The sequence below is a fragment of the Sminthopsis crassicaudata genome, chromosome 1, assembly GCF_048593235.1.
Source record: "Sminthopsis crassicaudata isolate SCR6 chromosome 1, ASM4859323v1, whole genome shotgun sequence".
In the NCBI taxonomy this organism is placed as follows: Eukaryota; Metazoa; Chordata; class Mammalia; order Dasyuromorphia; family Dasyuridae; genus Sminthopsis; species Sminthopsis crassicaudata.
The window spans coordinates 670,380,768-670,400,391 of record NC_133617.1 but is presented as its reverse complement, the minus strand read 5'-3'; the positions used below and the strand labels follow the sequence as shown (position 1 = coordinate 670,400,391).

At 52.9% G+C, this 19,624-nt stretch overlaps 3 protein-coding genes across 9 annotated transcripts in view; 2 read left to right on the top strand and 1 right to left on the bottom strand.

Moving 5' to 3' along the window:
* The window catches only part of IP6K1 (inositol hexakisphosphate kinase 1), a 62,663-nt gene extending 52,213 nt beyond the window's left edge, over positions 1-10,450 (top strand). The window contains exons 4-7 of one of the 2 annotated variants that reach the window (XM_074283286.1): positions 2,747-2,957; positions 3,337-3,518; positions 5,312-5,487; positions 6,222-10,450. In XM_074283286.1, coding sequence (XP_074139387.1) covers positions 2,747-2,957; positions 3,337-3,518; positions 5,312-5,487; positions 6,222-6,743 — 1,091 coding nt within the window. In that variant the 3' untranslated portion in view covers positions 6,744-10,450. The remainder of the gene's footprint in view (positions 1-2,746; positions 2,958-3,336; positions 3,519-5,311; positions 5,488-6,221) is intronic. The other variant, XM_074283287.1, reaches the window with a different exon arrangement.
* A 3,048-nt stretch (positions 10,451-13,498) lies between these two features.
* On the top strand, positions 13,499-16,934 carry GMPPB (GDP-mannose pyrophosphorylase B). 2 transcript variants are annotated; one of them, XM_074283289.1, is made up of 10 exons: positions 13,499-13,516; positions 13,925-14,073; positions 14,247-14,327; positions 14,594-14,642; positions 14,751-14,893; positions 15,071-15,229; positions 15,334-15,412; positions 15,486-15,613; positions 16,313-16,495; positions 16,621-16,934. In XM_074283289.1, the coding sequence occupies exons 1-10, from the start codon at positions 13,513-13,515 to the stop codon at positions 16,750-16,752; spliced, it is 1,107 nt and encodes a 368-aa protein (XP_074139390.1). In that variant the 5' UTR covers positions 13,499-13,512; the 3' UTR covers positions 16,753-16,934. The 2 variants fall into 2 exon arrangements, with proteins under 2 accessions (XP_074139390.1, XP_074139389.1); XM_074283288.1 differs by lacking the exon at positions 13,499-13,516 and adding an exon at positions 13,618-13,790.
* Positions 16,935-17,099: 165 nt separating this feature from the next.
* The window catches only part of RNF123 (ring finger protein 123), a 112,520-nt gene continuing 109,995 nt past the window's right edge, over positions 17,100-19,624 (bottom strand). For 2 of the 5 annotated variants that reach the window (XM_074283276.1, XM_074283277.1), the window contains 4 exons: positions 18,497-18,639; positions 17,878-17,972; positions 17,592-17,677; positions 17,100-17,503 (listed from right to left, as the gene is read on the bottom strand). In XM_074283276.1, coding sequence (XP_074139377.1) covers positions 17,966-17,972; positions 18,497-18,639 — 150 coding nt within the window. In that variant the 3' untranslated portion in view covers positions 17,100-17,503; positions 17,592-17,677; positions 17,878-17,965. Of the gene's footprint in view, positions 17,504-17,591; positions 17,678-17,877; positions 17,973-18,496; positions 18,753-19,624 lie in introns of all 5 variants that reach the window. The other 3 variants (XM_074283280.1, XM_074283279.1, XM_074283278.1) reach the window with 2 other exon arrangements.

The window sequence follows — 19,624 nt, the reverse complement described above, 5'->3', positions numbered from 1 at the left end:
GGGACAGAATTTAAGATGCTAAAAGTTTCTTCTTAGGAAAGGCTATGGAGCCCCTAACCATCTCTTCCCCTCCCAGCCTTGATGACTGTTTCTTGGACCTTTTCTGGTTGTCTGTGATGAAAAGGAGACAAGTCTTTTTAGGGAGATCAGAATGTAACCAGTTTCTCTGACGGTGCCATTGACCTCTGCTGCTTTGACAGTGTTTAAAACAAGCAGTGGAAATTGTGATGGGGACCTCTCAGGGCTGCTCTTATCAAGTGTCTGGTGCTCTGCTCTGGTTGTCAGCAGCTTGGTAAGGTGGCAGAGCTTTCCCCTTGGTTCTGCCTGACATAAGCTTCATGCAATCCACACACTGCCAAAGCTGAAAAGTGTTTGCAGAGCACTTAGCACCCCCTTTTCACAGCTTCCACAGATAGAGGAGCTGTGAGCCTAATGTACCCTGCAGGGTTTTCCACTTGTATATCCCATTGTCCTAACTTGGGATCTCAGACCAGATGGCGGCTGAGGTAGTGGAAAGAACACAGAACTGGGGATCAGAGATCTGCTGCTGCCTATTTGACTAGAAACCCACTCTCTTGGGTCTCAGCTTCCTTGTCTATAGACTGAGGGGGGACCCTTCCATCTCTAAGTTGACAATCCTGTGATGCAGTTTTGAGGTATCTCATGGTGGGGTCCCTCAAAATTAGCTGAAGTGTTTCATAAAAGCTCTTGTGTTCTGGGAAGTTGGGCAATTGTCATATCATAGACTGAAAGACAGGCAGGATCTAGAATATTATCACAGTCCCAGTCTTCCTAGTTAAAGAGTTTTAGGACCTGACCTGTTCCCTATATTTACCTTCAGTTCTTCTCATTTCACAATAGAAGTTAAATTTAATCACAGAGATTGTTTTAAATGACATTTAATGTCTTCCATTAAAATAAAACAAACTTTGGGGTTATTAGTGGCAGAGGTTTGAGAGGTGATGTAACTAAACCTGCCTGTTGTGTTATCAATCTCACTAAAACCTACTTGCCCAGAACATTGTGGCTTAAGCCAAATGTTAGTGAATAGGCGTTTCCCTTCCTCCCTACCTGGGGTAAAGGTGAAAGAGAAGAAAGTTCTTGAATTTGGAGTTTTTCAAACAAGTCAGGGCATCAGTTAGGGCATTATGTGAGTAGGTATAATAAAGGCTTTTAAGATTACACGTGGCTGTTCTTGAGTGCGCTACCAGTTATTAAGCTATAGATTCAAGAGATTGTGACCAGAGACCTTTGAAGGCCTCAGAGGAGGTGAGCCAGGTAGAGTTCACACTGCTAAGCGCAGTGGTCAAAGGTACTCTGGTGGGTCTAGGACAGACTAGTAATTGTAACTGCCAGGAGAGCACGTTACAAATGGGGCATTGCATAGAGTCTCCCCATCTGCTTGTTTTAACAGATAAATGTGTATATATGTATATATGTGTGTGTGTGTGTGTGTGTGTAGGCCCTTCGCCCTCCAGATTTCTGGTTCTTTATACATGATGTATAAATTGTAGATTTGTCTTCTTCATGTAGCAGGACTTCTCCTAGCATTTGATTGGATGAAGATCTTGAGAGTAATTGTTATGGTTGGAGCTGGGAAATTTGCCAAAGAACATGGCAGATAAGGACACTTGAAGGTTATTGCCACAGGCTGTTTCTAATAGATTCTCCAGATTCCAACTGGCTCTTCTTATCCAGCTGTAGAAAAGAGTTGAGAAAACATTTTTGAACAATATAGAACTGATCAACAAATAGAGAAAAAATTGTTTAAAACCAAGCAATCACTGCTGCATTTTTGTCTTGAGCCAAAATTGGTTTTAGGAAATAAGAAATTTTAATATTTTGGTACTTAGTATAAAACCAACAACCGAAGACCATCTCTTTATCCTCTTGATCAAAAGAAGGCTTGCAGAATTAATGGTGACACCAAGGCTCTCCTTGTAAAATGAAGTAGATGAATTAGATGACTTTTAAAGACAGTCCCAAATCTAGAGACTGGAACCTTCCTCCTTGTAACGCAAAAAAAAGAATTTTAAACCCAGAAGAGGCTTTAAAAAGGAGCCTTGACAACCTCCAAGAGTCAGTTAAGTGTCTGGGATTCATTACTTTTCATTCTTCTCTTTGAACTGGTGTTTGTAGTCTTAGCCCCTTTGGTAAAGATCCAGGAGACACTGTGTGCACAGCTTGCTAATAGAAGGACTGTGTTAGGCTAGTAGCTGCGGGAGGATCATTAACATAGAAAAACCTAAAAGAATTAGAAAGATGGACCAAAACTGTCAAGTATTTTAGCCTATTAGAAAAATGCTTCTAGTCCTGTGGTGGAAGAATCTCTTGAATGAAGAAAAGAGCTGACTGAGAAACTTGCTAAAATCTGTGAAAACTGTTAATTTGAGAAATATCTGCCTCTGAAATATTCCTTGCTAACACTGGCAGAGATGAAAAGTGAAATTAATCATGAAAAAACAAGGTGAGGGGAAAAAAAAGTCAAAAAGGGTTGAGCTTTCATTGTGGTCAAACCAGACTTGTGGGAGTTATTGTATTTGGAGGGTTTCTCCTGGCCTTCTTTTGGGCCTGCCTCCCTGTGTACATTGTCAGGTTTCTGGATCTACAGGAGGCTCAGAAACACCAGAGTTAGTTTCCTTCATTCTCCTGCAGCCTCCAGAAGATAACATGTCTCCATCTTTTAGAGGGTGTTTTCTTGGGGACCACATTAAATGGTGGCTGACTGCTCCTTTCCTCTTGGCAGGTGTTGTGTCTGTTTGTTTCGAGGGGGACAGTGATGGCTACATTAACCTGGTGGCCTATCCTTATGTGGAAAGTGAGGCCCTGGACCAGGACGACCCCCCCGAGCGAGAGCAGCCCCGACGCAAGCATTCTCGCCGGAGCCTGCACCGCTCGGGCAGTGGCAGTGAACACAAGGATGAACGGGCAGGGCTGGTCCCGGAGAGTTCAGATAGGTAACGGGTTGCAGGAGTGTGGTCCTCGGGAATGTGGTTGGCAGCCATGGTGTTGCCTGGGACACACAAGCGGGAGGAAGAGCCACTCTTTGGGCTTCTCTTAAAAGGAAGGGCAGAAAGAAAGCTTTTAACAATGACTATAAAAGGCCCAGTGTTTGGAATGGGCTCCTTACAAAACCTATATGCCTTCTGAGGGAAGGAGAGTGAAGAACAAGGCCCAGCAGACAGCCTCAGCTCTCATTGCATTCAGAGCCGTCCCTAAGTTGGGAGTGGAGGTAGCGAGTAGGGCAGCCCCTTGAAATGCCCCTCAGGGACAGGTAGGGCCCAGTGCTTCCGTGCCCCAGCCTGATTGTAACCGTGGTGCACTTTCTTTCCCCAGCCTGCAGGAGTTGAAGAGCCCCAAAATGGAGCTGCACATCCACTCAGAAGTCCCCTTTCAGATGCTTGATGGGAACAGCGGCTTGAGCTCAGAAAAAATCAGCTACAATCCCTGGAGCCTTCGCTGCCACAAGCAGCAGCTGAGCCGCATGCGTTCGGAGTCCAAGGAGAGGAAGCTCTACAGTATCCTTCAGAGTGGGTGGGGGAGAGGGAGGGCTGGGGGGCGTCCGTATCAATGCCATCAGGTCCCCGCTTTTCTCTCTCCCACCAGTGTTTTTCAACTGTGGGTTTTCTCTTTTGTGTTAATTTCTCCCTCCCTTTTCCTGTCATTTCTGACATAGTCTTTCTGCCCTTTTAGTGCCAGTGGAGCAGAATTTTAAAACCTAACTTGGTGCTTTTGGAAAATACAATAAAAAAATCCTGAGTGCTTTGAGAGGCCAGCTGTGCAAAGGCTAACTCCCCTTGTGTCACTGGCATATATCATTTTGGCTGTCACTGACTCCAAGTTCATACTCTATTCTCATGGAATAAAATGAGATCTAAAAGCTTAGATGACATGAACAAGCAATTATTCTAATTACATGGTGTTTGGAGTAATACATATATGAAGGCATGGTAGTTTTTAGAAAATGTATTAGTAGGGGCAACTAGGTAGCACAGTGGATAGAGCACCACCACTGAAGTCAGGAGGACCTGAGTCTTCAGATGCTTAAGACTTCCTAGCTGTGTGACCCTGGGCAAGTCATTTAATCCCAATTAAATTTGCCTCAGCAAAAAAAAAAAAAAAAAAAAAAAAAAAAAAGGAAATATGCCAGTAGATCCTCATAGGTATGAACATAATAGGGGTCAGACTTACAGGATACCAGATGCCACTGCAAAACACTAAGAAGCAGGATTAAGCAAAAATTTCCTACCCTGTGCCTTGTTGGCGAGGGTTCGGCATCAAAGGGCAGACTTTGAATTCCAGGGCTCCAGTGTCGTGTGATGGGGTAGGTCCTTTTTCCTCACTAAGCCCTAATTCCTCATGTATAATAGGAGATAATAATACTTAGATATGCTCTGTATGTATGTGTGTACATACATATGTAGCCAGGTCTTTATCCCTGAGCGTATTGGTTACCACCAGGGTAGACCACATCACTACAGGTGATGAACACGGGATTTGGGCAAAGGGAAGGGAACCACAGGGAGGACAGAGCAAAACTTCTTTAGCAAAGTTCTGGGTTCCAGGACCGTTTCATTTGGATGCAGGGAGGGAATGCCACGATAGGAAAGCTATCTACCATGACCCCAGATTGTCAGTGACTCTAAGGATGTGGGAGTGGGATCATTGCCCCCATGGGTTTTGGGTCAGACTAGTCATATTTGTGCACAAAGACTCCATGAAAGCTGTGAACAGTCCAGGAAAGGGAATTTGAAGGGGTGTTCATAGAGCACAGGCATGTTGGGAACAAAGATATGGGCTTGAAACCAGGTTCTGTCTCTTAAGGGGACCTTTAATAGGTCTTTGTATATCATTTATTTATCATCAGTTCCACCTCCTAAAGTTAGGGAAATGGATTAGATCTCATTTCTAAGGTCCCTTTTATCTCTGAAATCTATGCATTCAGTAATGAAAAAGTTCATCTAAATGTTTTAAGTGGCTATTAAAATGCATAGACTCCTTACGAATATGCCAAATATTAGAAAGAATGACTCCTTTGTTGGAGAATTTAAGTAAATGGAATCCCGGAGATCAAAGAGATCACTCTAACTCCCTAGAGCATTTGTTGAGCACCTGCTGTGTACACTACTGAGCACTAGGGTTACAAGGTCAAAATTCAAAGCAAAAGTATTGGCTCCTAGGAAGGGGTTTCCTCAAGTGATGAAGGTGCTCAGAGTCAGACCTGAAGGGGTCCTTGTGCATCCCCCAGGCCTAGGCCCTCGCTGCCCCAGCCCGAGGGCAGGCCCCTGCCTCCTTGACTTGAGTCTCTTAGAGTTCCTCCTGCTGGAGAATGTGGTGCATCACTTCAAGTTCCCCTGTGTGTTAGATCTGAAGATGGGGACCCGGCAGCATGGTGACGATGCCTCGGAGGAGAAGGCCGCCCGGCAGATGAAGAAGTGTGAGCAGAGCACCTCTGCCACACTGGGCGTACGAGTCTGTGGAATGCAGGTACAGGCCCGGCACTGCCCTCGCGGCTGCTGCTGGGGGCCAGCGCAGTGTCAGGGCTCCCTCTGCTGGTGGATGCTTTTGCTTTGGGGCCTCAGTGCCAAGGTGAAGGCTCAGGGGTAGGATACCCCGGAGCCGCCTTCAACCTGCCCCTTCCCACTTTGGGTCCTGTGCAGGCCAGGCCTTCAGGAGTGTGACGGTCACAGAGTCATCTCTGCGAGGGAATTTCCACCACAGGGTGCTCCCTGACCGTTTCCTGCCCTATTTATGCCTGCAGAAGGTGAGCCGTTCAGCCTTCATGTTCTTACTTTTCAGCCTAAGATCTGAGTATCTAGACAAGGGCTCCTTGAGGCTCACAGGGACTGTGGCAGTTGGGGGTCTTCTCTGGAGCCCAGATCTCAGCCAAGGGGTGTTTCCTGTAACGTCAGGATCCTGCTTCTGGTTTCCAGAAATAGCTCTGGAGGGAGGTCTCAGTGGGTTCCCTGCTACAGCTTAGCCTCCTCCTAATGGAGGGGTGTAGCATGTGGGGAAGAAAGGAGGGAGGCACTGACCCTCAGCCTCGGGAGTATTCTCTGATTCTTGGCTGTCCATAGCATCATTTCCCATGTGAATTGGACCTACTGTGTCCAATGGATGACAGTATCCATTAAAACCCTGGTCTGTTATCAGACCATGGCAGGAGACCATGGATGCCATTGTTCACGATGGCACACTAACACTGTCTCCTGATCTTTTAGGTTTTTCAGCTGGACACGGGGCATTATTTGTGCAGGAATAAATACTACGGTCGTGGGCTCTCAATCGAAGGTTTCCGCAATGCTCTCTACCAGTATCTCCACAATGGCCTGGACCTCCGGAGAGATCTTTTTGAGCCCATCTTGAGCAAACTTCGGGGTTTGAAGTCTGTGCTGGAGAGGCAGGCCTCTTACCGCTTTTACTCCAGCTCGCTCCTCATCATTTACGATGGGAAGGAGTGCAGGGCGGAGATGTTCCTAGACCGCCGGGCAGATGCACGCTCGAAGAACGTGGACTTGGGGCTTCCCGAGATGACGTCCGATGGCACTGGCCCCAGCACCAGCCCTGAGACGTCCCTCTCAGCCACCCCCAAGGTGGACGTCCGCATGATTGACTTTGCCCACAGCACGTTCAAGGGCTTTCGGGATGACCCCACTGTGCACGATGGGCCCGACAAGGGCTACATGTTCGGGCTCGACAGCCTCATCACCATCATGGAGCAGATGCGCGAGGAAAACCAGTAGTGTCCTACGCTGGGCCCCCGCGTCAGTCACTCCCCAGAGCCCTCCCCTCTCCACCCACAGGCAGGGACCACCCACTCTGAACTCACCACAGAGGGCGGATGAGACAGACTTTGGTTTTCAAGGGTTCTATTTCTCTTTGGTGTAAACGGAAAGGAATGATTTTAGCTGTAGCCCGGAATACATATATATAAAAGTGAAGGAGAGAGAGGAGAAAGCAGCAGCTGTGCTCAGCCACTTTATCACCTTGTCCAGGCTGGCTTAGGAAGAGGATCTGCGGACGTCTGGGCCTCAGTGAGACTCAGCTACTCCAGCCTTGTGCGTCCGCAGGCGCGTGCCTGGTTTGTGGCCAAAAGGATGGCTCTGGGCGGGGGCCAGGGACCACAAGCTCTTCCAACTCCACCAACCCCTTGATCAGCTCGCTCGAAGCCTCCAGTGGGAGCCGCAGCGCAGGCGCCTGACTGAAGGGCAGGCTTTTCAGTCGGGCACACGAGCCCTCGGGCTCTTGCATGTCACTTATTCCGGAGAGGCTCTGGGGGCAACAGACCCACCTGTAGCAGGTGGGGACAAGTGAGAGGGACTCTGGGTAGCAAACAGTCTGGTGTGAGGTGTCTCTTAGGTCTGTGGAGAAGAGGAATGACTAAGAGAGTGAGAGTGTGTGTGTGAATGAGTGAGATTGTATGTGAGAGAGAGAGAGAGTGCATGTGTGTTTTTTTTCAGCATCCCCTAGCAGGGATGGGGAAGAATAGCCAGCCAGACTTCTCTGGTGAGCCAATTGTCTGAAGAGAGCGCCTTGGAACCACACTCCTCCCCACCACCACCTCAGCTACTTGCTGCTGCTGCTGCTGCTGTTTCTTGCCTTTTAAAATTGAGCTGCAAGAGACTGAATTAAGCCATTTGAAGATGGGATGGGGAAGATAACAGTTGTGAAGTTGGATCAGTAGTTAAAAGAATCCAGGTGAGCATGGGACACAGGAGCAAAGACCGGCCTCAGCAAGTATTTGGCCCTCCTTGGTATCCCTGGTTGAAACCCACTCCACTTCCTACCACCTGGCAGCATGCATCCAAACTCTTGCAGCATGAGAAGTGTTTCCTTTACAAATCTAGGGAAGTGAATTTTAATCCTATTCTCTCCAGCCCTTTGCTCACTCCCCCTCACTCCCAGCAGATCATTTTTGGGCACTGGGCGGTGGGTGGGGAAGGGCTGGAATGATGGATCATGACCAGGGCTGCTTCTAGCCATCAGTTTAGATGGGGGCTGGAGACTTGTTTTAGGGCAGGGAAAGAAGGCACTTAAATTGATTAACTCTTAAGGTCTCCAGCCTTGGCTACCATATTGCTTCTTCTTTTTCCCGGGAGCCCCAAATGCTATAGAACTCTTAAGGTGTCACATGATCTACACCTCCTGTTTCAAGGGTGGCTTGGTCAGGAGCTGCAGGACTTGCTTAATAAAACCAGGACACAGAAGTGAGAAGTGCAAGCCTTGGAAATGAGCAACTTGAGCTGCAGTTCAGAAGCCCCCAGTGGGTTCTGGCTGCTTTGGTGCCCCTGAATTTGAAGTTTAAAAGGGAGGATGCTGAGTGATAATTCAGGATTCCTTTATTTCCACCAGGGCCAGCTCTTAGTTTTGTCCCTAGCTATGGGCTACCCTATGCAGTGATGAGGGTGGCTGCCTTTGTTTTCCCCACTGAGATTCACCCCTTTGTGTACTCCCTTCTCAAGCAACTACTAACTGGGGTTCTTCCCTTGGAGTTGGACTTCTTTGTAGATGCTGAAATTTCTGGAGGAAGTGGATTAAGTTGTAGGAAGTACCACAAGATGGGCTCTTCCTGTTGAACAATCTCAGTGCACAATGGTTAGCATAACCAAGGGAGGCAGCTGGAGTGAAAGCAAAGCCAAAGCTGAAGGCTTAGTTTTCTCAGCTCAGAAAGAACTTTGGACTCTTGGCCCAGCCCTTGCCTCTCTCCGGGTCGAAGGACCAGAACAGGCTGCCCAAGGCTGGCGGCCACACCTGGCTTACAGGTCTGAAGCACTGAGTAGTCTTGGGCAGTGATCCACCCCATTGGGACTTCTTGCCAACCTAGATACCAAGAATCTCCCAGAGGCTTCACTGATACTGCCAGTCTGGACAGCTCCCTGAGGACAACCTGTTCCGAGCTCCTAGGCTCCAGAGGGACTCAGAAGCATGCTTGTGCACGAGAGAGCGTTGTGTGTATGATATCTTTAACCTCATTTTCCTGTAGGGAACTCAGCATGTATCATTGTTACCTTATGTCTATCTCGGCTTCAGCGTGGAAAGGAAGCTGAGCCATCTCTAGATGAGACCATGAGGGAGATGGTCTCTTTCTTTTTAGACATCCAGGCACTCCATCTTATGTTTGGTCCTGGATCTTTGAGAGTTTCCCTCAGAGGTAGGCTGGCCTCTAGATCTGGGCCTCCGGAGAGCCCTCCACCAGAAGGGATTTTGAAGTTATTGACTGGTTAGCCCAGTGACCCTTGGGGGCAGCCCCAGAGCCTTCTGGTGACGACCCACTTCTCCTTTGGCTCTGCTGTGGCCTCCGCCATGGGAGACAGGTGCCTTTTAAGAGCAGACAGTGTTCATTCCCAGTGCTATGCAGAGAAGACAGTTGTCTGGGAAATTTGCAGCGTGCCTGCTTTAGCTTTCCAGCCGGGTCAGGGTCCGGCTGCAGCAATCAGTGTTTCTGGGACCTCGGGATGATGTTCCTCATCTTGAGCCCAGCTGCCCCTTGCTGAGGAGGAACAGGCTGGGCCTCCTGACTCAGTATTCCTGGGCCCCAGCACTCCTGGGTTGGGCCCTGTTGGGGGGGAGGGGGGAGGGGACAGCAGTAGTCTGTGAGGTGGCCTTAGAGCAAGGGAACAACGGGGTGAGCCCACACTCAGCCCCATGGGGGTGGGGAGGGTGATTTTTGCCTCCCTGGAAATGACAATGAAAGCCACCTTTCAGATTTAGAGAGCATACCAAGACCCTCATCCAAAATTTAGGGGGGGGCATCATAAAAGACAAGGGATACCCCCAGGAGTACTGGGCAATGGATACTCAGCCATCCTCCTTGCCCGTCTATCCCAGCCTGTGGCCTGCATCTTGTGGCCAACTTGGGGGGAGGGGCTATGTGATCCCAGCACTGGACCAAAGAGAGGGATGGCAAAGGGAGTCTAGTGCACACGGGTGCTTTTGTTTGAAATCTCTGTACAGTATTTACGGGGGGCCAATGAGTAAGCACTAGCCACTTGCAAGAAATGGAAGACAGGGCTTTTGATGTCAGGCCTCCAGCAGGTCTGTGAAATGGGAATGGACCAGGGAGGGCTGGGGCTCCCCCAGAACCTAGGGGTTGCTTTGTTTGCCGCATGGGGACATTGGGATCGATTTGTATTTCCATGAGGGGAACACTGCTCGCTTTGCTCTTGGGGGAGTTGGCGAGATCCCATCTCCTACTGCTCTTCCTGGAAGGATAAGGACAATCAGCCACGTCAGCTCTGCTGGCTTAGGAAAAAACTCTCTTCTTGTCCAGTCTCCTGTATAGTGGCATTATTATTACATTTGTCTTCTGGCATTTTTCTGCATATCTTTAGTTTTCTTTGGAACTTGTTTAGGGGCATGATTGTAACAGTGTCTGTATTCACCCTGCACTGTTCCCTTGCCTTCTGTCTAAAAGTCATGTATATAAAAATAAAGTCACCTAGAAACGAAAGTGCAGTCTCTGTGTGGTTTAAGATATTCGTCTCAGAGAAGACATATGGAAGGAGATTCCATATTGACCTGCTTGGATCTTCCTTCAGATTCCCGTCCTGTTCTGGAGAAATTAATCTCTCAGCTCATAGTCTAAGGGTGAGTGACAGGTAAAATTAAGGTCATTATATGGGTGCATCAGCAGGACAAAGGTGATTTGGAAGAGACATTTCTCTACTCCCCACATCGTTTCCTGCCTGGGCCACAGCCCTGAAGCCAGCCATGTCCTGACCAACCAGGCACTTGACTGGTCCGGTCCTGTCCACACAACCTTGTGCTCTGAAGGAAAGTGGTTTGGGAGCAGAGCGAGGCAGCTCTAGCAGAGAGAGGCCCTGGGAAGGATGGGTTTTGAAGGCTTAGGTGTTGGAGCCTGATATTTAAAACTTTAAAACTCAGAGTTGACTCTGTGGTAGTGTCACTGTTACCCCCAACACTGAGGAGGAGAGCACAGAGCAGAAGGTCGTTCGCCTTAAAGGGCAAGACAGGGACCTGCAGGGAAGAGACAGTGCCCAGTGAGTCTGAAGGAGCCCAGAGAGGCCCCAAAGGTCTGTCTGCTTGGTCCGGCAGAGTCATGGTGCTGCCTGCTTGATCCCAGCAGTCAGGGGTCGGTGGCCATAGTCTTCCTGGGGTGGGGGGAAGGTTTGGGGCCCTCCCCCAGGAAAGGAGTGACCTGATGCCACAGGTTATTGTGGGAAGAAATGGCTATGGGGAAGCTCCCAGGCTGAAGAGCTTTGTGCCCCAGAGAGATGAGCTCATTCTGCTACTGCAACCTCCAGAGGAATTGTGAGACCTGAGAAAAGTGAGAACCGGGGCTTTTCTGAATACTGCCTCTTTTGTTTGGGTGAGGCCTTAATCTATACTTTATCCCATCTGATCCTCACCAAATCACAGTCACACAGAGGGTTGTTCTCGGAGGACTGGAGGTGAGAGTGGGCACTGCCCCTGAGATGGAGATGCCATAACTAAGGGCCCCTAACCAAGCAGTTCTGGGGGGCCCAAGCCAAAGTACTCAAAGAAGACACAATCTCCAGGAGCCCAGGGACACTCATATCCCTTTAACTTGAGAGCGCCGGTACCTCCTCTGCACAAAAGCCCTCTGCCATTCTCTCAGGGAAGACGCCATCTCAGAGCCCCAATCTTGGTTGCCGTGTACACAGCAGACCATAAGAGGTATTCAAACTACTAAACTGTGTGGTGCACATGATCTTCAAAGCCCGGCAGCTTTGCTTTTCCCTCCTGTGCCCTTTTTACCTTTTTCCCTCCACCTACCCCTTCTCCCCCTAGAGAGCATTACCCTTAGTCAGGGGTATTATACACATTCGTAGCTCTAATCTTATCTGTAAGACCTCACTGGGCTTCTGGGGATCGCATCTTCCATGTTTTCCCACAACCAGCTCATTTCCTATGTCACAGCACTAGTCCTACACAATCACATGCTATCTGGAAGATCTGTCAATGAAAGTTTTCCCCCAGTTTTCTGTATTCCTTGTTCTTAGCTAAGTAGGTTTTATTTATACAAGAAACATTTTTTCAAATTGAAACTTCCTTTTTATGCTTCAACAATGCTTTCGCCTGAGAGTTGGAAGTCTGATACTACTGGATCTACTACTTCCACATCTTTCCCCCGGAGTTCCCCACCTTTTGTTCCTCAGATGTTCCTTGCAGAATAATTTTCCAGTGATTCAGTTGGGATCACCCTTATAAAACGGGTAAAAGTCATTAAAAAATCACACTGGCTTTACCTACCCATGGAGGAGGATGAAATATTTCCGTTATTTGGATGATGGTCTGAGTTTATAAACGTCTGGGGTCCCAGTAATGTCGCTGCCCAGAGCCCGCTTGTTCGAGGCTGCTCCCGTTCTTTCCCTCTCGGGCCCAGCTGGCACCTCTGCACGGCCTGGGAACCCTAAGTGACCTCCCCGGGGACAGCGACGGCAGCGGCTCCTCCTGATCCAGCCATTTGTTTTCAATTTCCTTTCTAATCTCATTTTCTCATCCGAGCCCCCCTCGGCTCCGAGGCCTGCTCGGCTCCGGGGTGCCCTCAGACACGGACCCCCAACTGTAGCCAGAGGGGCTCGCTCCTTTCCTCCCTAATCCCTCGCGCAGTGGGCACCCCGCCATCCCTGGGCGGTGCCCGCACACCTGGCAGGAGTGGGTGCCAGACAGAATCTGCGAGGGCCCCGCGGCGCTCACACCCGTCTCCGTTCTCGGGGGTCTCCTGAGGGGCCTGAGACAAGGATCAATGGGAGGAGGGGGAGACCCGGGCATGAATGAGGAGACGAGGAGGGGCTGGGAGGGCTGCAGAGGAGATGGTCTGGGGGCCGGCCAAGTTCGCCCCGAGGCGGAGACCCCCGGGGGAGGCTGATCGGGAAGAGGGAGGGGGCCGATGCTCGGGGCTGAAGGCCTCGACCTTTCAGGAGAATTGCCGGGCGCGGCTGAGGGCGGGGAGCCCAGACCCTGAGGCCGGAAGGAAGGGTCGAGACCAGCCCAGGATAAGGTTCCTGCTGGGTCCGGAAACGGGCTGGGGAGGAGGTGCTTTGTCGCAGAAGGATAGAACTTTGTCCTAGAGTCTCCTCATTTGGGCGCTAGGTGGCGCAGCGAGTAGAGCGCCGCGGAGAAGTCGGGAAGGCCTGAGTTCAAATTCCTCCGCGGACACGTAGGAGGTGGGTGACCCCGGACAGCTCATTTACGTTTTGTCATCGGTAAAGTGCTGGAGAGGGGAGTGGCAAAGCGCTCCAGTATCTCTGCCTAGAAACCCCACAGAGGGGCGCGAGGAGTCGGACACGATGCACCCCCACCTCCCGCCTTCTACAGATGAGGAAACCACGGCCCAGGCAAGCCGAAGGGCGAGCGGCTGAGGCCACGCGACTGGAGCTTTAACCGCCCGGAGTGCCCGGACGTCGAGTTCACCCCATTTCCTAGGCCCCGGGTACAAAAGGGAGGGGCGCCAGCCTAGGAGCCACGCGGACGCTCCGGGAAGCCGCGGCCCCGCCCCTGCCGTCGCTGGCGTCTTCAGATCTGCCAATGGGTAACTGACCCGCCTGTCCCTTCCGCCGTCGCCATGGCGCCTCGGGCGCTCGGGTTATGATTGGTTACGTTCGGAGGGGTGCGACACGGCGACGCCATGCCGTCGCTGTCGTGCCACGTAGGCGTCCGACGATTGGCAGGAGCTGCCCGGCCATGGGCGGGCCTCGGCTCCCGGCCCCGCCCCATGCGCTGCGCGGCCGCCTGCGGCCTGTCACCGGCCGGGGGAGGCCTCGGACCGGAGAGGGCGGCTGTAGGCGGAGCCGGATCCGCGGCCGGTGAGAAGGGGGCTAGCGGCCAGAGCCTGCTGGGGGCGGGGGGTGGAGAACAGCTCGGAGCGGGACAGCTCCGGGGGCGGAGGGCCGGCGCTGGGCCCGGGGCGCGCCCGCTGAACCACGTCTCCCCCTCCCAGGGCACCGCACGGGCGCGATGAAGGCGCTGATCCTGGTGGGCGGCTACGGCACGAGGCTGCGGCCGCTGACCCTGAGCACGCCCAAGCCGCTGGTGGACTTCTGCAACAAGCCCATTCTGCTCCACCAAGTGGAGGCGCTGGTCAAGAAGGTGAGCTCGCGGGGCGGTTGTGGGAAAGGAGCCAGACGGAGGTGCGGGCCGGAGCCGTGCCCACGGGTGTCCGCCCGGAGACGGGCCCGGAGACGGGCCCAGAGACGGGCGAGGGCTGGAGCCGCGGTCCAGCCTCGGGAGAGGGGAGGCTCACCTCTCGCTCTCTTCCGCAGGCCGGGGTGAATCATGTGATCCTGGCCGTGAGTTACATGTCTGAGATGTTAGAGAAGGAAATGAAGGAACAGGAGCTCCGGGTGAGAAGAGGCCAGCCCGAGGGGGAGGGCGCCCTCCTCCTCAAAGCCCCCCAGGGCCCAGGTCTGGGGAGTATTTGAGGGGCGGAGGAAGGGGGGCAGGGAAGGCTTGAGTAAGCATCGGAGGCCCCACTGGGCCCCTGGGGAAGCACTTTCGGCAATGATTTAATTGGAGGGGGGTGGACGAGCCCCAGAGAGGCCGGAGGAAGGGCCGGGCGGGGACATCCCGGCCCCTGGCCCCGCTGACCCCGTCTGCTCTGGCTTTTCAGCTGGGGATCCGCATCTCCATGTCCCATGAACAGGAGCCTCTGGGAACAGGTTGGTGGAAGAGGGGAGGGGGCTCCTGTGGGAAGGGAGGGCACGGGAGAGCCGGCCCAGGTAGGCCCCGGGCTGGCTCTGAGCCCCTGGTGCCCTGTGTCCCTGCAGCGGGGCCCCTGGCGCTGGCCAGGGAGCTGCTCACAGAGAACTCGGACCCCTTCTTCGTTCTCAACAGTGACATCATCTGTGACTTCCCTTTTGCCGCGATGGTGCAGTTCCATCGGCATCACGGGCAGGAGGGGACCATCGTGGTGAGACATCCCCTGCCCCTGGGACGGCCCGGCCCCACCTTTGACCTTGCCAGCTAGTCCCGCTCCTTTAGAGACCGCCCCAGACTGTCCCTAAGCAGGTCTCAGCCAGCACTTGTGCCCAGGTCCCGCCCCCACTCCGAGCGTGCTTAGTGCTGCCCCCTCCTGTTCCCAATGTAGGTGACCAAAGTGGAGGAGCCCTCCAAGTACGGGGTGGTGGTGAGCGAGGCGGACACGGGCCGCATCCACCGCTTTGTGGAGAAGCCCCAAGTGTTCGTGTCCAACAAGATCAACGCCGGCATGTACATCTTCAGCCCCAGCGTGCTCCGGCGCATCCAGGTGGGCCTGGCGGGATGGGAGCGGGGCGGCCGGTGCCAGGCTGGGGAAGCCGGGCCGTGTGGGAGCGAGCACGGGGAGGGCCTGAGCATCCCTCCGCCCCCCAGTTACAGCCCACATCTATCGAGAAGGAAATCTTCCCTGTGATGGCCAAGGAGGGGCAGCTGTACGCCATGGAGCTCCCAGGTAAGCGGATGGGCCGGGGCCGGTGGGGCTGGATGGGCTGGCCGGTCGGCCTGAACCCCAGTGCCGCCCCTAGGTTTTTGGATGGACATCGGGCAGCCCAAGGACTTCCTGACGGGGATGTGCCTCTTCCTGCAGTCGCTGAGGCAGACGCAGCCTGAGCGGCTCTGTTCCGGCCCTGGCATTGTGGGCAACGTGCTGGTGGTGAGTGTGAATCCCGTTGCCTGGGAAGCGACCCGACCTTCCTGCTCTCACAGAGGCCTTTGACAGCTTCATTCTCCAGGGTATAATCTTACTCCTGACCTCGGGGGCATCCTGACAATTCTGCTGCTTTACTAGCCCCGAGTGCCAGGGCCTTATCACTTCCACCACCACGATAACCCGTCTGCTTCTTCAAGCACTCCCCTGATTTATGCACAGTCTGACCTTTTAGTGACCAGAAACAAATGGGTTAGCTCGACATTCGAAGCTCCCATGATGGAGTTGTAGGATATCGTACTGACTTTCTTGCATATGGTTTTCTCTTTGCATGGTTGGTATTCCAGCCAGACTGGACATGTGCCCGGGCCAACCTGCTGCGTTAGTTCCTCTGGGGCCCCACCCTGCATTACTTTGTTTCCTTGGCTCCCCTCGAAATTCTGCCTTTCCTTTCTGTGGCTTGTTTTTATGTCTACCTCCCTCCCCTCTCCCTGGCAGACTGTACAAACTCCTGGAGGGCAGGGACCATAAATTTTCCATCACGCTTCCTCCAAATTGAGCACAATACTTTAGGAAGCATTTAATAAGTGTTTGTCAGATTAACGAATGGAATGAATCCCTAATGGAAGGCTTTAGCCTCCCGGAAGGTAATTGTGGGGCCAGAAGCCTTCCTAACCATTAAATCAGCCCTGGGTGTGATTCTAGGATCCGAGTGCCAGGATCGGGCAGAACTGCAGCATCGGCCCCAATGTCAGCCTGGGCCCTGACGTGGTGGTGGAAGATGGTGTGTGCATCAAGCGGTGCACCGTGCTGCGAGGCGCCCACATCCGCTCTCACTCGTGGCTTGACTCCTGCATTGTGGGCTGGAGCTCCCGAGTGGGCCAGTGGGTGAGCCAGCGGGGTTGGGGGAGGGGGGGAGGAAACGGCAGGACCTGGGGTGGAGAGAGGGCAAGGGCTGCCCAGGAGGCGGGAGCGCACCTTCCTTTCTGAATCCCCCCTCCTCCTCCCACCAGGTACGCATGGAGAATGTGACTGTGCTGGGAGAAGATGTCATTGTAGGTGATGAGCTCTACCTCAACGGGGCCAGCGTGTTGCCCCACAAGTCCATTGGCGAGTCAGTGCCCGAGCCACGAATCATCATGTGAACAAGATGCTGAGCGTGGCAATCCCCACTTCCCTGGGCAAAGCTCAGGTGCTTCTGTGCCTCTGAGGGGAGGACCTGGCGCCCTCTCCCCAACCCCTCACCACAAAGGGAAGGGGAAGGCCCATGTAAATAGCTCTGTTTATAATGTAAGAGTTTAAACAAAGCTGGAGTTATATTGTTTAAGCCTGGCCGTGTGTGCGCTGTGTGGAGCAGGGGTCTGTCTCTCTGCAGCCGGCCTCCTCCTGCTTTTTTCTTGGCACTTGGGGCCTCTGAGTTCACCTCGTACCTCCCTTTATCTGACCAATGGTCCCAGGCCCTTATCCCACTAGAAAAAAGGCAGGGCTGGACTGTACGGAATAATAATTTAATACTCACACCGGTAAGTGTCTACTCCCCACCCCCCTTTTTGTAAAGCCAGTGCCAGGGAAGGGAAGTCCTGTCCTCTATGTGCTGGGAAGAGCAGGGAAAAACCACTGGCACTCAGCAGCCTCCCATCCCTCTCCCTCTGGTTTCCTCAGGACACGCCCCGGCTGGTGAAGGAGCTGCCCATCAAGGGAGGCTTATAAACAGGGAGGACTGTGCCTGTCCTCTCCCTAGCCTTACCCTGGGGCCCAACGAGCGGGTTAGGGGCCCCCACCCTGAGAGGGGTCTAGGATGAGGAAGCTGGCTTCTCATAGTCATCCACCCCAGTGATTGTAGCTTTGCAGAAGAAACAGTCTTTGTTGTTCATCAGGTGCTGGTTGATGCAGGCTCTGGGAACGGTGAGGGAAGACAGGTTTCAGTCTTCTGGTTCCCCTCCTCCCCCCCAAGCCCAGCCCCTCCCCCAGGCCAGGTACTCACTTGCAGGACTTATGGCCACAGGGCCGGAACACAGCAGAGATGGGGTGGGCGTAGCAGATGGGGCACAGATCCTCCTCACTGGTGGGCTGGGGGGAGAGGAAGAGGAGGCGGGGACCCTACTAGGTTTACTTCCCTTGAGGGAAATGATCCCAGTTTTGTAGGGACCTCCCAAGCTGAACTAAGGCTCAATGCATCTATATCTATTGGCAAATGCATCAGCTGCCCAGAAACTCAGGCATACACACACATGCACCAAAATGGCTCAGGGTCCCAGAGAGACACTCACCAAAGTGGAGGCAGCCGCCTGCTTGGACTCCTCACTCAGGTGGCCCAGCATCTGATCCACTTTAGCTAATTCCTCCTGGCTGATGTAATCAGTGTCTGGGGAGAATCAAGGTAAAAATCTTGTCTGTATCCTATTCTACCCTCAGAGGCATCTTAACTTTGGGGTGTGGGGGGGTCCTTTCCTAGCTCAGAAAAAAAGAGGAAGGCTCTTCTGGGGCCCTGCTTTTGGCCTGTTGCTATTGCTCCAGTCACCCTCCAGAGCACTGGAGCTTAGCTCTTCAGCTCTGGCCAGTGCCTGCGAACAGGATGGTGGCGGAGTGGAACCCCACATCTATTTCCTCCACAGCACAGTGATTAGATAGCTAGCTGAAAAATGGCCTGGGGAGGGCAGGAGACAACATCCTCTGAAGTCCTGAAATAGGAAGGCCCTCATCTATGTGTCCCTTACCCATTATCTTCTTTGAGGTGGGTGAAAGAAGGGTTCTTATTTCTTGTTGACAGTTAAAAGACATAGAGGTTCTGAAATGTGAGCTGATTTGCCCACACAGTCTTCATATTGGATCTGGATTCCAAGCCAAACAGGCTTGCAAGGGGAAATGTGTCCTGAGTCCCATACTCACAACTCTGCAGGGAGAAGTGCTTCCTCTCTGGAGGGGGAGGGGTGGCCCCAGAGGCCGTGGGTTCTGGCTGGCCCAGGAGGTACTGGATGGAGCGGAGCTGGAAGCATGGGTCCGCTAAGAGCACTTCGGTGGCTCGCTTGGCCCTTTGGGGAACAGAGATGTGGTCAGAGTCCATTCGTGATGCAGACACCCCAACCTATGGCTCCGGCCTTCCCCAAGATCACCTTCCTTTCCCTGAGTTAAGATGAAGGGCTGGCTGGCCCCAGGGAAGAATTAATGGCAGACACTCCCTCCCATAAGGCTCCGGAGGGGGAGCCAGGACCCTCGGGGGATGAGTGCTCCTTGGGACAGAGCTGAGGATCTGCCCCGAGACCAGAGGTAAAACCTGGTGGGGCCTGAGCTGCTGGCAAATCTCTTGGAGCAGGTTCAGCACCAAGCAGCAGACAGCTCCCAGCACTCCTCAAGCAGCTGAGGTTGCTTTTTCCAATCTGAGCATAGGATTTCAAGCCGGAAGAGGCTTTGGAGATCTTGTGTTTGTTAGAAGGCTAGCCAGATGCAGAGAAAGAAAGGGGCTTGCCCAAGGTCACGCTAAGTATTAGCCGCTGGACCCCAACCCTGTAGCTCCCAATCCAAGATACTTTTTTCACTACACTGGCTGTTCAAGAGGCTGCTAGTCTGATCTATCTGTCCAGGAATTCAGAAGCCTGGGGCTGGTTCCTGCCTCAAAGTTTCTGGGAATCTGCCTGGAGGACCGAAGTCTGATCGCAAAGTCCCATTCAGGCAAAGTCCCTAGGGCAGCCCCAAGCTCAGTTGCTACCACCCATGCCAACTTCAGCCTCCCCCTCAGCACCTTCCAGCCTTCTGGGGTCCCTGTCACTCTCCTTCCCACTGAAGTCATGCTGTGCTTTCCTGACACACAATCTAGATGTCACATAACGCTCTTCCTTGCTCAGTCCTTTCCCTGGGAAAACCTTGACTAGTTAAGGAAAGAACACTCTTCCACTCCAAAATAGGGCAGCTCAGCCAGACAAGGAAAATTGAGGCCTTGGCTGCCCAGAACTTCAGAGACTTTTGAGGAAGTAGCTTGAGGCCAGGGCAGGGGGGGGGGGGGGCTGCCTTTGGCATCTT